The sequence below is a fragment of the Aedes albopictus genome, chromosome 3 (genome assembly GCF_035046485.1).
Source record: "Aedes albopictus strain Foshan chromosome 3, AalbF5, whole genome shotgun sequence".
NCBI lineage: Eukaryota > Metazoa > Arthropoda > Insecta > Diptera > Culicidae > Aedes > Aedes albopictus.
This window is the reverse complement of record NC_085138.1, coordinates 407745568-407761115: the sequence shown is the minus strand read 5'-3', so window position 1 is coordinate 407761115 and position 15548 is coordinate 407745568. Positions and strand designations below refer to the sequence as shown.

Here is a 15548-nt window from a genome sequence, read left to right as displayed (position 1 = left end):
GGTGCAGTGATAACGGCAACAACAATCGCTCCCAAGGGGATCGTTCGATGATTGTGTGTCAGAGTGGAACTTCGCGACCCTGACGCGCGCGCGAAGTTGGGTCCCTTCCAAATGAAAAAGTCGCTTCTTTGCATTCGGATTCTTCGGTTTTATGAGTCGGAAGCAAGGAGGCAGAAAGGGCGCAAAAAAAAACGGAGTAGACCGGTTGGGTGAGCTGGTTCCATCTAAAATTTTATTGGGAAGAGCACGGAGAGGGGATGACTCGGTGCGTGCGGTTGAGTTGCGAGAACGAAGGAGTGAGATAACTGGTGGTTTCAACCGGGTGCGACTGCCTCGTTCTTACACGCTGAAGAAGCACGGAGAGCGAGTTGAGGATAGGACTGGTTGCGAGTGGGTAATGACGATGACGATCGGGGTGCGTTTCACGCACGCAATGATTGTGCGAAGAGAAGACGAGAGAACGACGCAACCCCGTGCAATTGATGATGATTATGATGATGGTTGAGCAAGCGGTTGTGAGCGAGAGAGCGTGGAATCATGTGAAAGGGAAGCGTGAGTACAAGGGGTGAAAGGCTGCGCAGGAGCGGGTTCCGAAATTCTGAGTAGCGAGAGAAGAACGTGTTGAGCTAGGTCAGCAAACACCACTACAGCGGAAGGATGGGTGGTGAGAGTAAACAGTTGAGCCGAGAGAGGATTTTCCTTTCGCTTGTGCCGTGTTTTTCTTCTTTTGGGAATGGGGTGGGTGAGAGAGGATCTAGAGCAAATCCTGCAGAGAAACGGTATCATTGCGACGGCAGGACATCCCGTGCGATGGTGTTGGTGTACCGTCGGCCTTCGGTAGTCATGTGGATGGAAGGATCGGTACGGGCGACCGCAGCAGCAGTGTCATCTCGTCATCCATCGAAAGTGAAACTCGTTACCGGAGCAGGACGGGAACTGATTCCTTGCGTCTTTTTTGTAGTAACCACGTTACACCGGGATGTGATGTGCTCTGATTTCGTAACTTCATTCAACTCTCATCGCGTGCCACCACTACTGCCGACCTCGGTCTCTCTCGCTCTCTCCCATCACCCCATTTCGGTCGCACTGGTTGGTGTAGGCCGCCGCTGCTCCAGCTACTGCTGCTTCTGCTGCTGGACATCAACAACCACGCGACACCTCGTCATCCCTCCTTCCACACTTGCATGTGGAGCGTTCAGCAGAGCTCATCGAAGAAGACGGCTGCCGCGGCGACGACTTCAACAGATCAGAAAGAAGCGACAGTCCAAAGAAGCGAGCCCAAAAATTTTAATGGGTACTTACCTCGCGTGCCATCGACGACAACCGTCAGTCGTGTATTGATTTTCTCGCCGTGCAGACGTGTGTACGACGACGCTCTCCGGTACGACGGTTGCAGCGTTTCCGTGATTGTCTCCACAACAAAACACAGCAGTGAAAGTGAGTGATCGAAGCACCTGAAACCGCAATCAAAGTAGGCGACAAACGTTACACCTCTAACAAATTGAACAAAGCAACAACAAACCAAAGTAGGCACGGCCAAAGTTCCTCCCGCGCGAAACACGGAAACGGAACAGCAGAGGAGCAGTTGACCTGCTCCATCGTCGTCCGTCCGTCCAGTTCCGTAGTAGTTCGGTTAGCAGTAGTTCCACCAACTCCTCGCCAAAACCGTTGAATACGTGTGATAAGTTTAAGTGCAAAAATATAGAAAAACACCGACAGTTATGGATTAATACACACAAAAACACAAAAGTTCTCCAAGAAAGTTAAGCAACGCGGGACGTCCGTGAGGTGTTGTTCAGTGAAGTCGTAGTGATTGGAATCAAGAGTTGCAAGGCAACTGCAGAACCAGAACAAGGAGGGGGAAGAAAGTGCGTGGTGAACAGTTTTTCGGCGGAAGCGCGCGCAAAAACGACCATTGAGAAGCTGATTTTCCACGGCGGTCCATCGAGGCAGGCGATGGCACTGTCGCTGCTTCAGGAAGCGCAAACAGCTCAAGGTAAGTGGAGGGCGCAGGGTTTGCACTGAATGGGTGGTTAAGGGTGGGTTACACTTTGATTGGGGCACGTTGGAGGGGTTATTGAAACAAGCATGGTTCAGTTCTGGATTCGATCGCGGATTGCGTTGCATGATTTGAGCTATATTGTGGCTTTATTTTGAAGAACATTTTTACAAAGCGAGTATACAAATAAGTTACTATGAGCTACATAACACTATGATGATAAAAATGATTATGAAAATTTAAAAAAAGTTGTGACTGTTTAAAGGTATGTTTTTTATTTGACAGTTCCATAAACATAAAGTGAAATCATATACTTTTATCCAAACATTGTTAAAACAGACTTTTCAATTTATAAAAAATGTATCTTTTATCAGTACATCCAAAAACCTAAAAAATGCAGGGTAATGATCTTATAGTGCGTTACCTTTGTTTCCATTATACAGTAAAGTAATAAACTCAAAAACTCTGCTGTGATTTCAGAATGCAGAACTATCCTAAATTTAGAACTTACATATACGAAGTTGTTTATTTGTTTTTCAAGCCCTGATGAAGGCTCAAAAAAATCAGACCGAAACGTCGATGATTGCCCTGATACTTGCAAATATCTCTGTTTTCATTTTTCAATAAATAATTATTAGATCATTAATTTTGAAAACAAGACGGTTTAGAATGATTGGAGGATACAGAGACAAAAGTCTGTTTGGAGTAATAAATGTGTTTTCAAACAACCTACAGGGTGCGGCAGGAAAAAAATGCGAAAAGTTCAAGGCACTATTTCGCGCTAAATATGGGATATATATTACTATTTTTTCATGACAGTGGATCAGTCAATGTCTATATTCTAGCACTGCAAAATAAAAATGAGCATATTTGGTGTTTAACATGTGATAATGTAAGCCTAATAAGCGGGTATCAATAAACTGCGCGCCCAATGGTCATTAAACAAATTGACTGTAGCAGTAAAAAAATAGCTTACATTAGATGAACAACCAGACCACACTGATCCAGAGCCATGTAGTTTCACATACTAGATGAAATAAGTACATACATATATTTGATGATATTGTAGAGAAAATTAATTTGTTTTTTTATCAGATACGAAATTTAGCGACCTTTTCTGCGGTTTGAAAATTCTGATTGTCTTCAGCTTCAGGCGCCGCCCTGTAAAGGTTAGTGACCAAAATGGGAAAATGTTTAATTCACTTTTCAGAAAACTAGCTTATTAGAGATCATGGAACGTTGAAACACAGATTGGTTAACGTCAAAGGGACGAAAATGAGGTTTGACGTTGAAAAACACTTTCGCATTTTTTCCTGCCGCATACTGTACATAAATAAAACCCGTTTAGACATGGTTTTATAGCGAACTTTGTGAGTAACGTGGCCGTACAGTTAGCAGCGCCAGCCGTTTAGGAGCATTGTAAGCCACGGAGTGTGGGTTCAATTCCTCAGTCGGAGAGTCCATCAAACTACAAATTCTTCATAGGCTCACTGGGTGTCGTATGTTATCCGTTGTTAACTGTAAGTTATATTCAGTCTGTACAGCCTCTGGCTGAAGACGGTGTCTAGTGCAAAGTTGCACTTTTCCTCGAGTGTACATTGAGCCTAACTTCCGTCGGACGCATAAATGTGACGTGTTACATTTCTACATGTTAGAGGTTTTTATGTCAAATAATATAGATTGATACGAATTTTGGAAATATTTTGTCAAAATATGAAATTATATATATTTGAATAGTTTATTGCGTTAAAGTCAATCAAATGTGACAAAAGCCAAAAATTATATTTTGAAACTTGGTCAAAGTATTTAAACTTGTTGTCAAATTGATTTGGAAATTCAACCAACACCAATTGAAAAATCGCACGTGGATGTTTGGAGATCATCATCTACTAAATAAGACTTGATAGCTTGATGTATGGGACATAACATACAGTTCGTAAAATCGCAGGGTTCGTGCTTTCAAAGATCAGTTCAAATTTCTAGCAAAACTTCCAACCATGTGAGTATTTCACCTCAAACTACAATATTTCATCAAAACTGTTTGCTCTAAAGCTCCAACAAGAAAGTTCAAAGACTTCGACAAAACTTTAAAGCTTAAGGTAGCCGTCGGAAACAAGTAATAGTATATAGTTTTTTTTTCCAGAAAGCCTTTTCATGAACTTGTACAGTTCTATAACTGATAGATTCATTTCAGTGACGTTTTATTGAGGCTTTGTGGCAGACTTGTATTGGAAGATCTAAACGATGTCATGCATCTTCTGCCGGGATTCTGTAGCTTTCGTGTGTGTGAGTATTCTTGCGATCTCAATTTGTGTGCTTAAATCTACTTGCAACCACCCCAGAAGAAAAAAAAAAACAATCCATATTTGAACTAGCTTGACCATACAACGAGTTTTAAGTGTAACCCTTCCTAAGGACATACATCTTGACATCCCGCTTCAACAGTGCATCAGCACTTCAGACGCACAAATCTCAAGAAGCAAGCTTCAAACAACAGAGCGGTTTATTATTCTGTTCTTGCTCACTTGTAATAAGCTTAAAATGAGAAGCTCAAGTGTGCTGTTTTTATTTACGAAGAGATTTGTGCCGCTCGAAATCGTGAGTAGATGCCAAAGTCAGCCATTGTGGCGGCCATTTTAGAATTCTAACAAGTCTGTCCTTAATATACATTAGAGTGTCCCAAACACCAATATTCAAAGTTTGGAAAATATTTAAAAAAAAAAACAATGTTCATTTACTAAAACTTCAATATCACAGCTTCTAAACAAGATATTTTTAATTATTTTTTTTGAAAAAATGATGCATATGAATACTACTCTATAAGATAAAACAGTCGTGGTAGGATATAAAAAATAGTACATGTATTTTTTCAGCAAATTTCGATGAAAAATGCTCAAAAAAATGATTTTTTTTTTGAGAAATTCCATGAAAAAGGGTCAAAAAGGTCCCTGGCGGAACCTCAAAATTATTTTTTTATAAAATTAAAGTGTTCTATCATTAGAATGTATAGAATTTCGTGAAGGTTCTGAAAGGAGATTATCATTTTGAAAGTACCTATAGTACTCCTATAAGGGGCTCTACTCCATTTGGCATAATGCCATTTGGCAGAAAAGCCATTTGGCATAACGGTTTTTTGGCATAACAAGGATTATGCACTTTCTTACCAAGAAAGCTGTTCTTCGCATTATGCCAAACGGCATTATGCCTAATGGCCGTTATGTCAAATGGCCTTTATACCAAATGGCATTATGCTAAATGGTGTTATGCCAAATGGCAATGAAGCAGAGCCCTGAAATATTATCACAGCACTTTTTGATGAAATTTGAGTATATTATTAGGTTACTTAGCTCGTACTTGCAACTTTAGAAAAATTAAGAACCTGATTTTGAAAATGAGTTGGATGTGAAACTAACAACCTACTAACACGTATTATGAAGTTCTGACCGTATTTTGCGTACTTATATCCGTGATAAATACATCGCATAAAGAGCAACCTTTTGTTTGAACGCCTCCAATAACGCGCAATCAGGAACCAATAAAGAAACTGTATGACTTGAAGTGCTATCTTATACGATTTACGGTGTGCACTTTTGCGATGCAATAGCCTATCGTATGCAACTAAATTTTCGTCACCTTGGTGTCCAACTAATTACCTTTGGATATACGAATCTCACTTTACTCACCTCTGAAATAGGCATACTGATTATCATGTCATTCTAACTCATCTCAGTATTTATTGGAATGAGCTTGGCTTTGACTGACTGACTGTGTAACAAGAATGTTGCTTATGCTTATCTTATCATATATAAATTGATATTGCCAACATGACGAGTTCATTTAGGCAGTTATGCGAGTTTCTTCATACACCAATGTGATGTAAACGGGAATTTAAGAATAAAATGCCAAGTGAGATATTCGAATCATTGCAGCATGCGATTTGCCTATGTAAGTGAGTTTTGTGCAACGCAGTGAAACATTGGAATATGGTTTATTGCGATATAATTCAAGCATTGATCGTACTTTGAATTTAAATCTATGCAATTGCGATTTAATTTGGTTATAATATGATGAAAACCGTTGTAATATCACGTACATTCTGAAAATTTGGGAATTCTTATGATATAATAATATTACCCTATATAAGTTGATTTGTATGCTTATAAGACTACATATATATATTGCGATGTTTCCGCAATAAGTTCAAAAAACAACATCATATGCGATGGAAATTGTGCTACTGTCGTGCATATATGCGATATTGACTTGAAACAGTACGTTATGTGCGTATTCATATGTTATACCTGGTTGTCGGCAGACATAGAATATAGACTACTAATGAGTTGCATAGCATTTCCAATATTATAACATAAAGACGTATGAATAAAAAGTAGTATATTTACTACATCTGTGATAGCGAATACTACTTGTGCAACATGCTCTAGTGTTTACTACACTACAACTTTCGAAAGTACTACAAACAGAGCAATCGATATGAAAGAAAGTAGTATTAACTGCAAGTTTTAAGTAGTTTTCTCCAAAGGTTGCTATTGGTGTGTGTCGTAATGTTGGGATTCCGGTGAAAATCCTACGGAAAACTGAAATTTTCAAAAGAATTGTGTTGTGTGGTACACATCATGAGTGTGATGTCACAACAGATGGTCGAGACGTGACTGTTCCAGGGTTAAAAATTTCGAATAAAAACGAACGGTACCGATCATCCTGGCTATTCCTATGGGTACTTGTAAGCTCTAGGGATAACAAGTTGTCACATGAGCTCTTTCACGGATTAGGATAGAATTGTTTAGGAATTTGCTTGGAAGTCTATCCAGAACTTGTTCCGAAGTGCCATTCAAGATTTTTCCTTGAATTCCATCCGGGAATCCTTCTTAAATTTCTACTGTAATTTTTTCTTTGAATTGTATAGCAATTTCCCACGGATTTTTTCCCGCAAGTTCTTCCTTGAAATTAACGAACTTTTTTTCCTGAAGGTTTTCCTGAGTTTTCTCTCTAAGTTTCGTCATATTTACTCCAAGAGTGCTTTCAGTGATTTTTCCGGTTTTCCTACCGGGATTTCTGACAGTTTTTCCTGAAATTTCTTTCAGAGTTGCTCCCAGGATGTCTGCAGAAGTTTTTCACGGGTGTTCTGCAGGATTTCTTCCAGAAGTATTCCCGATTTGGCTTCCAGAGTATTTCGAGTTAAGTTTCCTTCTGAAATTCTTGGATACATTTTGATCCAAGGCTTGTACAGGAATTTCTTTCAGTGGTTTTTTGGGATGACTTTCCAGTAGTGTTTTGAGAGATGTCTGCAGAGGTTTTTCCAGAGAGTTTTCCGGCTTTTTCCTTAGATTTCTTTCCAAGATATCACCCGTAGTTCATAGCGGGATAATTCTTAGAAATTTGCAAAGTTTGTCCTTAAATTTTTGCCTCAGGATTTCTTCTGATTTTCTTCATCCAATTGTTTGAATGACCCATGCTGAGTTTCTTGCAAGATCGCACCTGAAAATCGGTCAATATTTGTCCGGGAATTTCTAACAAGGAATTTCATAGGTTATACCAAGAGGTATCCTGAGAAAAAAAAACTCCTGGAGAAATCCCAGCCAGAATTCCGGAAATAACTATGGAATTTATCCGAAAAGGAGTACCCAGAACGTCGGCACTATTTCCATTGATGAATCTAGCTTTTTTTTCTTTTTTCTCACTCATCCTCCTTGATAAACACGAGAAAAAGCGGGATGCAAGGGGGTTCCGCGGAATCCCTTTCCATCCTTCTCTTTCTCGTGTCTCGTGTCTCTTGTTTAAGAGAGTGAGCAAGAAAAAGAAAAAAGCTAGATTCGCCAATGACTATTTTTGGTAGGGATTCCGAGAAGAATTCTGGGAGTAGTTTTGGGCAAATTCAGAAGGATTATTGCAAGAAATCCTGTAAACAACTACAAGGAAGAGCCTGGATAACCTTCCGAATAAAAGCGCGGGAAGAACTCCATTATAAATATCAACAACAATTGATATAGAAATCAGAAAAGGAACGCCGGAAGAAACCCCGAGGGATAGAGACGAGTGATTTCTTGGGAGAAAGTCCAGGATAATTTCAGATAAAAAAATAGAGACAAGCCGGGAGAAACACTGGAGAAAATCTTCTATGAGAAATCTCCGGTTATACTTCAAGAGAACATTTAAGAAATACCCTTAGAGAAACTTCTGTAGAAATCCCGGGAGGAACTATGAAAGAAAGTTCACATAACAGAAGGGCAATATATATCACTGAGTTCGCGTAAATTTCTCGAACAAACTACAAGCGGAACTTCGAAAAAAAAAATGCTCGGAGGAAACTACTGCAAAAGATTCGTTAAAAACTGCTGAAAAAATCGTTTGAGGAGCTCTATTAGAAATACGAGGAATATCTCCTACAGATACTCTGAGAGAAATCCCAGAGAGATCTCCTGAAGAAATTCCATGAGGAACATTGGAAGAACCACGGAAAATCATTATAGAGGGGTCCCTTTTGGAAAACCTAGGATAAATTCCGCGACAACGTCTAAGAATTATCCTAAGAGGAGTTCCTGTGGAGATCCCGAAGATCCCCGTGAAAACTCCAGGAGAAATTGATCGGAACTCATGTATCCTGGAAGATCAGGGAAGAGTTCTTCAAAGAATTATTGTTGTTGGAAGAATCCGGTAGAATCTCCGGGAGGAATTGGAAAGCAATACCAAGAAAAATGCAACGAAGAATTGCGGATGGAAACGTGTGAGAAATACTGAAAGGCATTCTCAGAGGTATCTAAAGAACTAATAGACAAGTTTGAACTTCTTGATTAATCCGTATTGATTGCAATCGTCGGCTTTTCGCTAATATTTGCATGAATTCGTATCACTTCTCTTTTTCCTCTAGGCCGGTTATCCAGATGCCTTCTGGATTTAACGAATAATCTTCCGGATAAATCTGCGAAACTGGCAGAACTACAAGCTTCCAGTAAAAATATTAGGCATGTGTTATTGACTAATAAAACAAAACGAAATCTGTTGAAAAATGAACAATTAGAAACGGAAAAACTAAGAAAATTGATTGATTGATTTGTCTTTATTAAAGAGATTTTCAGCCCTTGGCTAACTAAGAAAAGAATATTCAAGTAGTTCTTGTGGGAATTGAACCCACGTTCCCCATTTTGGCTAGACAGGGTGCGTTAACCAACTTCACCACAGAACGAATGACAACGATTCTCACCCTCGTTCTTTTTCGCAACCGTCAATCTTCTTTGGTGCAGAGATGTTGTTTATATTCACTCTCAGAGAGCGCTTAACATTGTCTGACTTACAAAAATAGTGACTTCAGTGACAATTTTTAGTGACTTAGTCAAAATAATGACTAAATCAATGAAAAAATGACTCGCTACCAAACCTGCATGGTTGGTATGTAATGTGTTTTCAGCATTTGCTAGGTTGCTTTGGTTTTCCTGGCTGCTTAGCGGATCAGAGTCGGCTCGTGTAAGTCCGGAACTATGGTTGGGCACCGCCAACTATGATTTCTGGCGCTACAGTTATCTATGAGTTAGGACTTCTACAGTAGTCCAGATGAATGTGGACCGGTATGAGTAAGCGTCGAACTCGAGTAACTCACCGACGGAAACCTTCCACCGGCTCTGGTTGCTACGGTTGCTACGATCGCTTCCGGAAAAGAAAGGGATAAAAGCGAAATTTTCGCGTGCTTCCTCATCCTCCTGTTCCTCGTTCCCCTTCCCCACCACACAACGCGTAAATCAGCCGTCGCCGTCGCCCTCATTATGAGCGCCAGAGTTTTTCTTTCTTCTACCGTCGTTGTCGTCGTCTAAGTCTTCGTCATCATCTTGGGATATTGGTGGCGCTGTTGTTGTTGCTGGCGAAATTCGTCTTTGCCACTCTTTCCACCTCATCTATGTACTTTGTCCCCCGTTAACCGTCCTCCGCACCGCCGACTCCTTGCAATCTGGGTAGGATGCTTGCGGGAACCGAAGGGATCTGGAATCGCTCTTCGGTTTTATGTATTCAACCGGGGCCTGGACGGAACAACACGGGAATACCGTTCGCTCGCGCAAGAGAGCGATTGCAAGATTAAAAGAAAATAACCCTTATTCAAACTAATTACGCCGTCGTCGTCGTCGTCTTTTTCATCGTCCTCTTCTTCTTCGGTTCCTGTGCGTTCGTTCCCTCTTATTGCGAAGGATGAAAGGGTCGAATCTACCACCCCCACTCCACCGGATCCATTTACATCGCGCAGCAATAGGTACGGAAACTCTCCGCCGCGGAATGGGTTATGTATCCAGCAAAGTTTTTAAGCAAGCTATTTAAATTTTCCTTCGCCCGACCGTCCCGCGCACGGTGGCGGCGACATTTGGCGATTTCTACGAGAATCGCGCGGAATGGCGTTTTAAAAAGCGGGAGCTTTTCCACGGAATCGAGTCATCCCACACGATTCGGACCAAGACGCGACTTTGTCTCCGCTCTGGCCGAATTATGCAAATCGATCCAGCGCGTTCCATCCAGCTCGTTCCGAATTTCTCCGATTGCGTGACCGACCGCGGTCTTCCCATCTCGCCCTCGCGAGATGATTTAATCACAAGAAGCAGGCCGCGACCGCCGAAAACCTATAAGAAAGGCGAATCGTCAAGTAGGCGGGCGGGTTCGGGTTGAACGTTCAGCTCCCAGCCCAGTACACTTTCGGCGGCGGGTTTTTAATGGTCATCTTAACTCGACGCGCAAGAGATGTGCTGGCCGCCATCGCATTGCACGCTCGTAGTCGGAACACAAGCTTGAATAATTAAAAGGGGCATTAATTTGATTTACGGCGACCGGCGGCTGCGGCGGCAATATGGCCGCCCACCTCGCGACCGCCCTCGGCTGCCGCCGCTGGTCGCAGTCTCTGTAGTCGGTAGTCGGCGATTGGTCACTTGTTAAAGTGAAATTTGACACTGCTGAAGCCATGAAATGGTGAATGTCCGATGAGATCTGACTACAATTTGTTGGTTTACGATTGTCTCTGCATCTGCATCGACGAGGAGATGGATGTGACAGTCAAAGGGTGGACTAGTTTGACATGATAATCGCTCAGTTGAAATGATGGGATGTAAACAGTCCCACACAAATGGGGAAACTCGACAGGTTAAGCTTGATTTACACCGAGTTTGTGTCAGGATGATTAGGCAGCGCGAAGTGATGAACTGTCAAACATTGCGTTGACGTACTAGAATACTGTTGTTGGGGTTTTGTCGGTTTACGGCTCTAGCCGTTCTTTCAAATACAAAAGTATTTCATCGGTCGTGGTAGATCCGACGTTTCCACCCTTAGTTTGGGCCTTCTTCAGGAGCCACACTAGGATAAGAATGCGTTGCGTAGATAGTCAATAGGAGATCAATTTGCTGCCAAACGGATACCAATCGCTGATGGGTCGATTTGCTGCCATCAGATCGCTGAGGATCTGTATGTTGTTGGTTTGGCCGTGTTGCTAGTCTGTGGGGTTAGGAATCAAATCAAAATATTACATTCATAAACACTTTCAGGATGAAATGCTCTGTGTGTCACCTAATAATCACGACTTTTTATCAAACGTTTGATTTTCAAAAATAATTTGTAAGAATTCTGAGGAATTTTCTCGTCACCATGTTGATGATTCTCGCTTCCAGCCCTGCAACCACCCTGTTCCAACCCGCGACATGATTAATGAGGAAAGAAAGGGTGAAAGGGAGAGCAATAATCCAAAAAAAAAAAACCGGGAGGCATTCTTTCTTCATTTGCTTGCACGGCCCCAGTCGCGGCCACGTCCCAAGTGAAAAGAACTCTTTCCTTCTGTGGTGGCGCTTGTAGTCTTGGCAAGTCGTCGTCGTCGTCGAGCAACGCAACGCGAGGTAAACAAGGGCCGCAGCAATCGGAAGTCAGGAGAGGAGTTCAACGAAAGCGAAAAAGGCAATACGGAAGAGTAAACAACCGCTCTCACGCTCGTCGAGAGGAGGCCCATAAAAAAGGGGTGAAATCATAAACACATAATAATAAAATTATAAATAAAGGATTAGCTTCGGTGCCTTCGGGTGAGGCGGTTGCGGTGGCAGGCGGGTTGTGCGAAGGAACAATGAGAAATCAATAAAAATTGGATTTCGGTTCAGGCTGGGTTACACTGGAAGGCGAAGGAACGGTGCTACCTGTCAAGTGCCGACGGCATTTCAAGGTAACCGCAACTGAAGATAAAAGAGTTATGCTCAGCGCCATAACAAACACCTTGCCGTGTTTAGCACATGTACCAGACGGGAAGCGACCGGCAATTCCGGTGAAAGTAAGAGTACTCTACCGTCCTCAACTCCCCACTCCTCCTCCTCCACCATATGGAGCCACCAGACTCCCAAAGATCCCGGTTCACGTTGTAGTAACCATTGGCAATGATATGTGCAAGAGACGGAGGACGAAGAAACGGAAGGAAAAGGAGCCAGACGCGCCACCAAACGAGGAGAGGAACGTGCCACCAATTGAACCGTCTAGCCGTCGTCGTCCTCGCCGTCTTCTTCAGCGAAAGCATAGCCTCATCGTCGAACGGGGTGTCGTCGAAGCAGGGAAGGGGTTTTTGTTTTGCTTCCTGATTTCGCGCGCTCCGCTCCCGCTCATATGAGTGTATGTGTCGTTCACACATGCCAAGGGTTGTATTATACGGCTACGGCGTGAAGAAAAGGGCTGCCGTTGCCCTCCAAGTGAGAGCGAGAGTTTGCGAGAGTGTGTGCTCGGTAGGAGAAAGGATTCACATGTGATACGAGCGACCAAGCGGATCGTAGTAGTCGGTTTGTTTACGTTTTCATTCATCCACTTCGGCGGGCGTTTCGCCTAGGGGTGGAGTGGTGTGCAGGGAACTGAACCCCCTAGGTCGCCTGCTGTGATCGCAGCCAATCTGTCAATCAGGGGTGGGGTAAACGTCGGATTCGTCATCGAAAGCAAACACGTGAGGGAAACGGCCAACTACAATCAGCTGGCGCAAAACGTCTATATCAAATATCCAGCTCAACTGCTTATTATGTTAACTAATTTAATCTTGAGACGCGCCGCTTCGAAAAATCGATAGCTTTTTACTGACTTCTTTGCCAGTTCACCCAGAACCTACCAAATCAAATTATTAAACTCTGCTTTCCGCTTCTCTTCCTTTGCTTACAGGATTAGCCGCCGTCCGCAATAGCCTTCAGGGAATGAAACGTGAAGAGGAGCGTAGCATGTCCGTGTCGCCCCCGTTGACCGGTCAGCACCATCCGCAGCACCACCTGAACATGAACGTGAATCACAGCCCTACCATATTCGGTGGCTACCCTCCATCGTCGCCGGCACTGGGAATGCTGGCACCCCAACTCCTGGCAGCTAATCAAACGGCCGCCGCTCTCATGGCTGCTGGACTTCCAATGTCCTTGCGAGCGCATCTAGCGTCCGGACTGTTTCCCCCACATCCGGCGCTATTCGGAGCGTGGGCACCACCCACCCCTAACAGTAACAACAGCAGTCCACCTCCGCCGCAGAGCCCCATTTCACCGGCCTTGAGCCACAAGAGTTCAAAGTCCCTCAAACTCACCAACAACAATCACATCGTATCGACGACCTCGGAGATTCTACCTCAACAGAAGAAGCTGGTCAAACGGAAACAGCTCTCCGTCAAACCGGACGCGGCACTACTGCAATCTCCAGGTCACACCATGCCCGTGGACATTCCAGACATGGTCAGTCCTGGACCCATCTCACCTCCTACCTCAGGCTCCTCGCCACAGTCTAACGGCAGCGTCGACCTCCCGCAAACCATCACTACCTCCACCAGAGATCCCACGCGGGACAAGGTCTTCACCTGCAAGATCTGCAACCGCTCATTCGGCTACAAGCACGTCCTCCAGAACCACGAACGAACCCACACCGGCGAGAAGCCCTTCGAATGCCCGGAATGCCACAAGCGATTCACCCGGGACCACCACCTCAAGACCCACATGCGGCTTCACACCGGTGAGAAGCCCTACTCCTGCACGCACTGCGACCGGCAGTTCGTCCAGGTCGCCAACCTGCGGCGGCACCTCCGAGTGCACACCGGCGAGAAACCCTACGAGTGCGAGATGTGCCAGCAGAAGTTCAGCGATTCCAACCAACTCAAAGCCCACATGCTCAGCCACAACGGCGAGCGCCCGTTCCACTGTGATAAATGCAACGCCAGCTACCGCCGGAAACACCATTGGTACCATCACAAGTGCAACGTCACCACAAGCCCGCCAACGCCCGCCATCAGCCCTACCATGTCCCACTGTGACCAAAAATCCGGCTGCTCGGAAACCTCCGACCTCTCCATGGAACTCAAGTCCTCGGTACTCCTCCACCAAAAATACTCCAGCATCGGTCTCTCCCTGGACTTCAACCCCGCCGAATCCCGCCACAGTCATCCCGCCGGTGGAGCCATCGACCTCCGTTCCATCCGGTCCGCCCCCGTTCAAATCACCCACATCAAATCCAACCTCCCGGAGCAAACCGAGCCGGAAGACCTCAGCATGCACTCGCCCCGGTCGCCCGTCACCATGGAAGAACTCGAAGAGCTAGACGACGCCGCCTCCCTGTACCTGAAACAACGCCAACACAAGCTGGCGCTGGCAGCAGCCGCCGCCGCTGCCGTCGCCAGCCAACGTCACGGTATGGAATCCTAATTGACCACCCCTACCTATAAGAAAATCCCACCCCTAACTTGAAAGAAAAATCAAATTTGTTGTTGACAACCGATACCAAATAATCAAAGCATGCCAAGAAAAAGACGAAATCTATATCTCGATAAAGTATAACAAAGTAGTCTAATGTAAGTGAGCAGAGCCATCTACCTATATATATATGAAAACACACATGAAACTATTTAAAACAAACATGACCCAACTCACCCATCGCCATCTTGTCTCGTCCTCCGCGCAGCTGTCAAAAGCCCGTGTAAATAAACAATCAAAATCAGATGTAAATAAAATCCAACAGACAAGATGGCCCACCGCCGCTGCGGTGTGTACAAAACCAAACGGGTTCCACGGCATCCACATTCAGGGAAAATACGTTTAGAGAAAAACAAACAATGGCTGTTCATCAAGAGAAAACAATCCGCGAAACAAACAAAAAACGTAAAACAAATCAAATCTTTAGTTCAGACGACTTGATCCTCCTAGGTTTTCAAGAGCGAGTACACGTAGTAAATCGGTATACAAGTTCCTCCTCCAATAGTGACACTGAAGAAAAAAAACTAATCTTACCAAATCAGTGTGGAAATATCCCCATAGGAATCCTCCGCGAAAATAAACCCGATGAAACTGGATTTAACTATTTAACACCATGGTGAACTAGTGCAGTGCGGTTGACAGTGGAATTTGTTACGATGCTTGTCAGAACAGACGCTGAACGCTGTTTGTTTGAGCGCCGTCGCCATTTGGCGGTCGATTATCTAATCATTACTTTTAGTGACTTTTTTTTTTGTTTCTATGTGTAAGTGAAAGCGCTATTATTGAAATGTACACACGGTTGCCATTGGTTTTTTTATCTCGACTATTATTAT

General features: G+C 43.8%; 1 protein-coding gene across 1 annotated transcript; it reads left to right on the top strand.

The window, feature by feature from the left end:
• Positions 1-571: 571 nt before the first annotated feature.
• Positions 572-15113, top strand: LOC134289754 (protein krueppel-like). The gene is made up of 2 exons (XM_062856204.1): positions 572-1996; positions 13157-15113. The coding sequence occupies exons 1-2, from the start codon at positions 1957-1959 to the stop codon at positions 14665-14667; spliced, it is 1551 nt and encodes a 516-aa protein (XP_062712188.1). The 5' UTR covers positions 572-1956; the 3' UTR covers positions 14668-15113.
• The last annotated feature ends 435 nt before the right edge of the window (positions 15114-15548 follow it).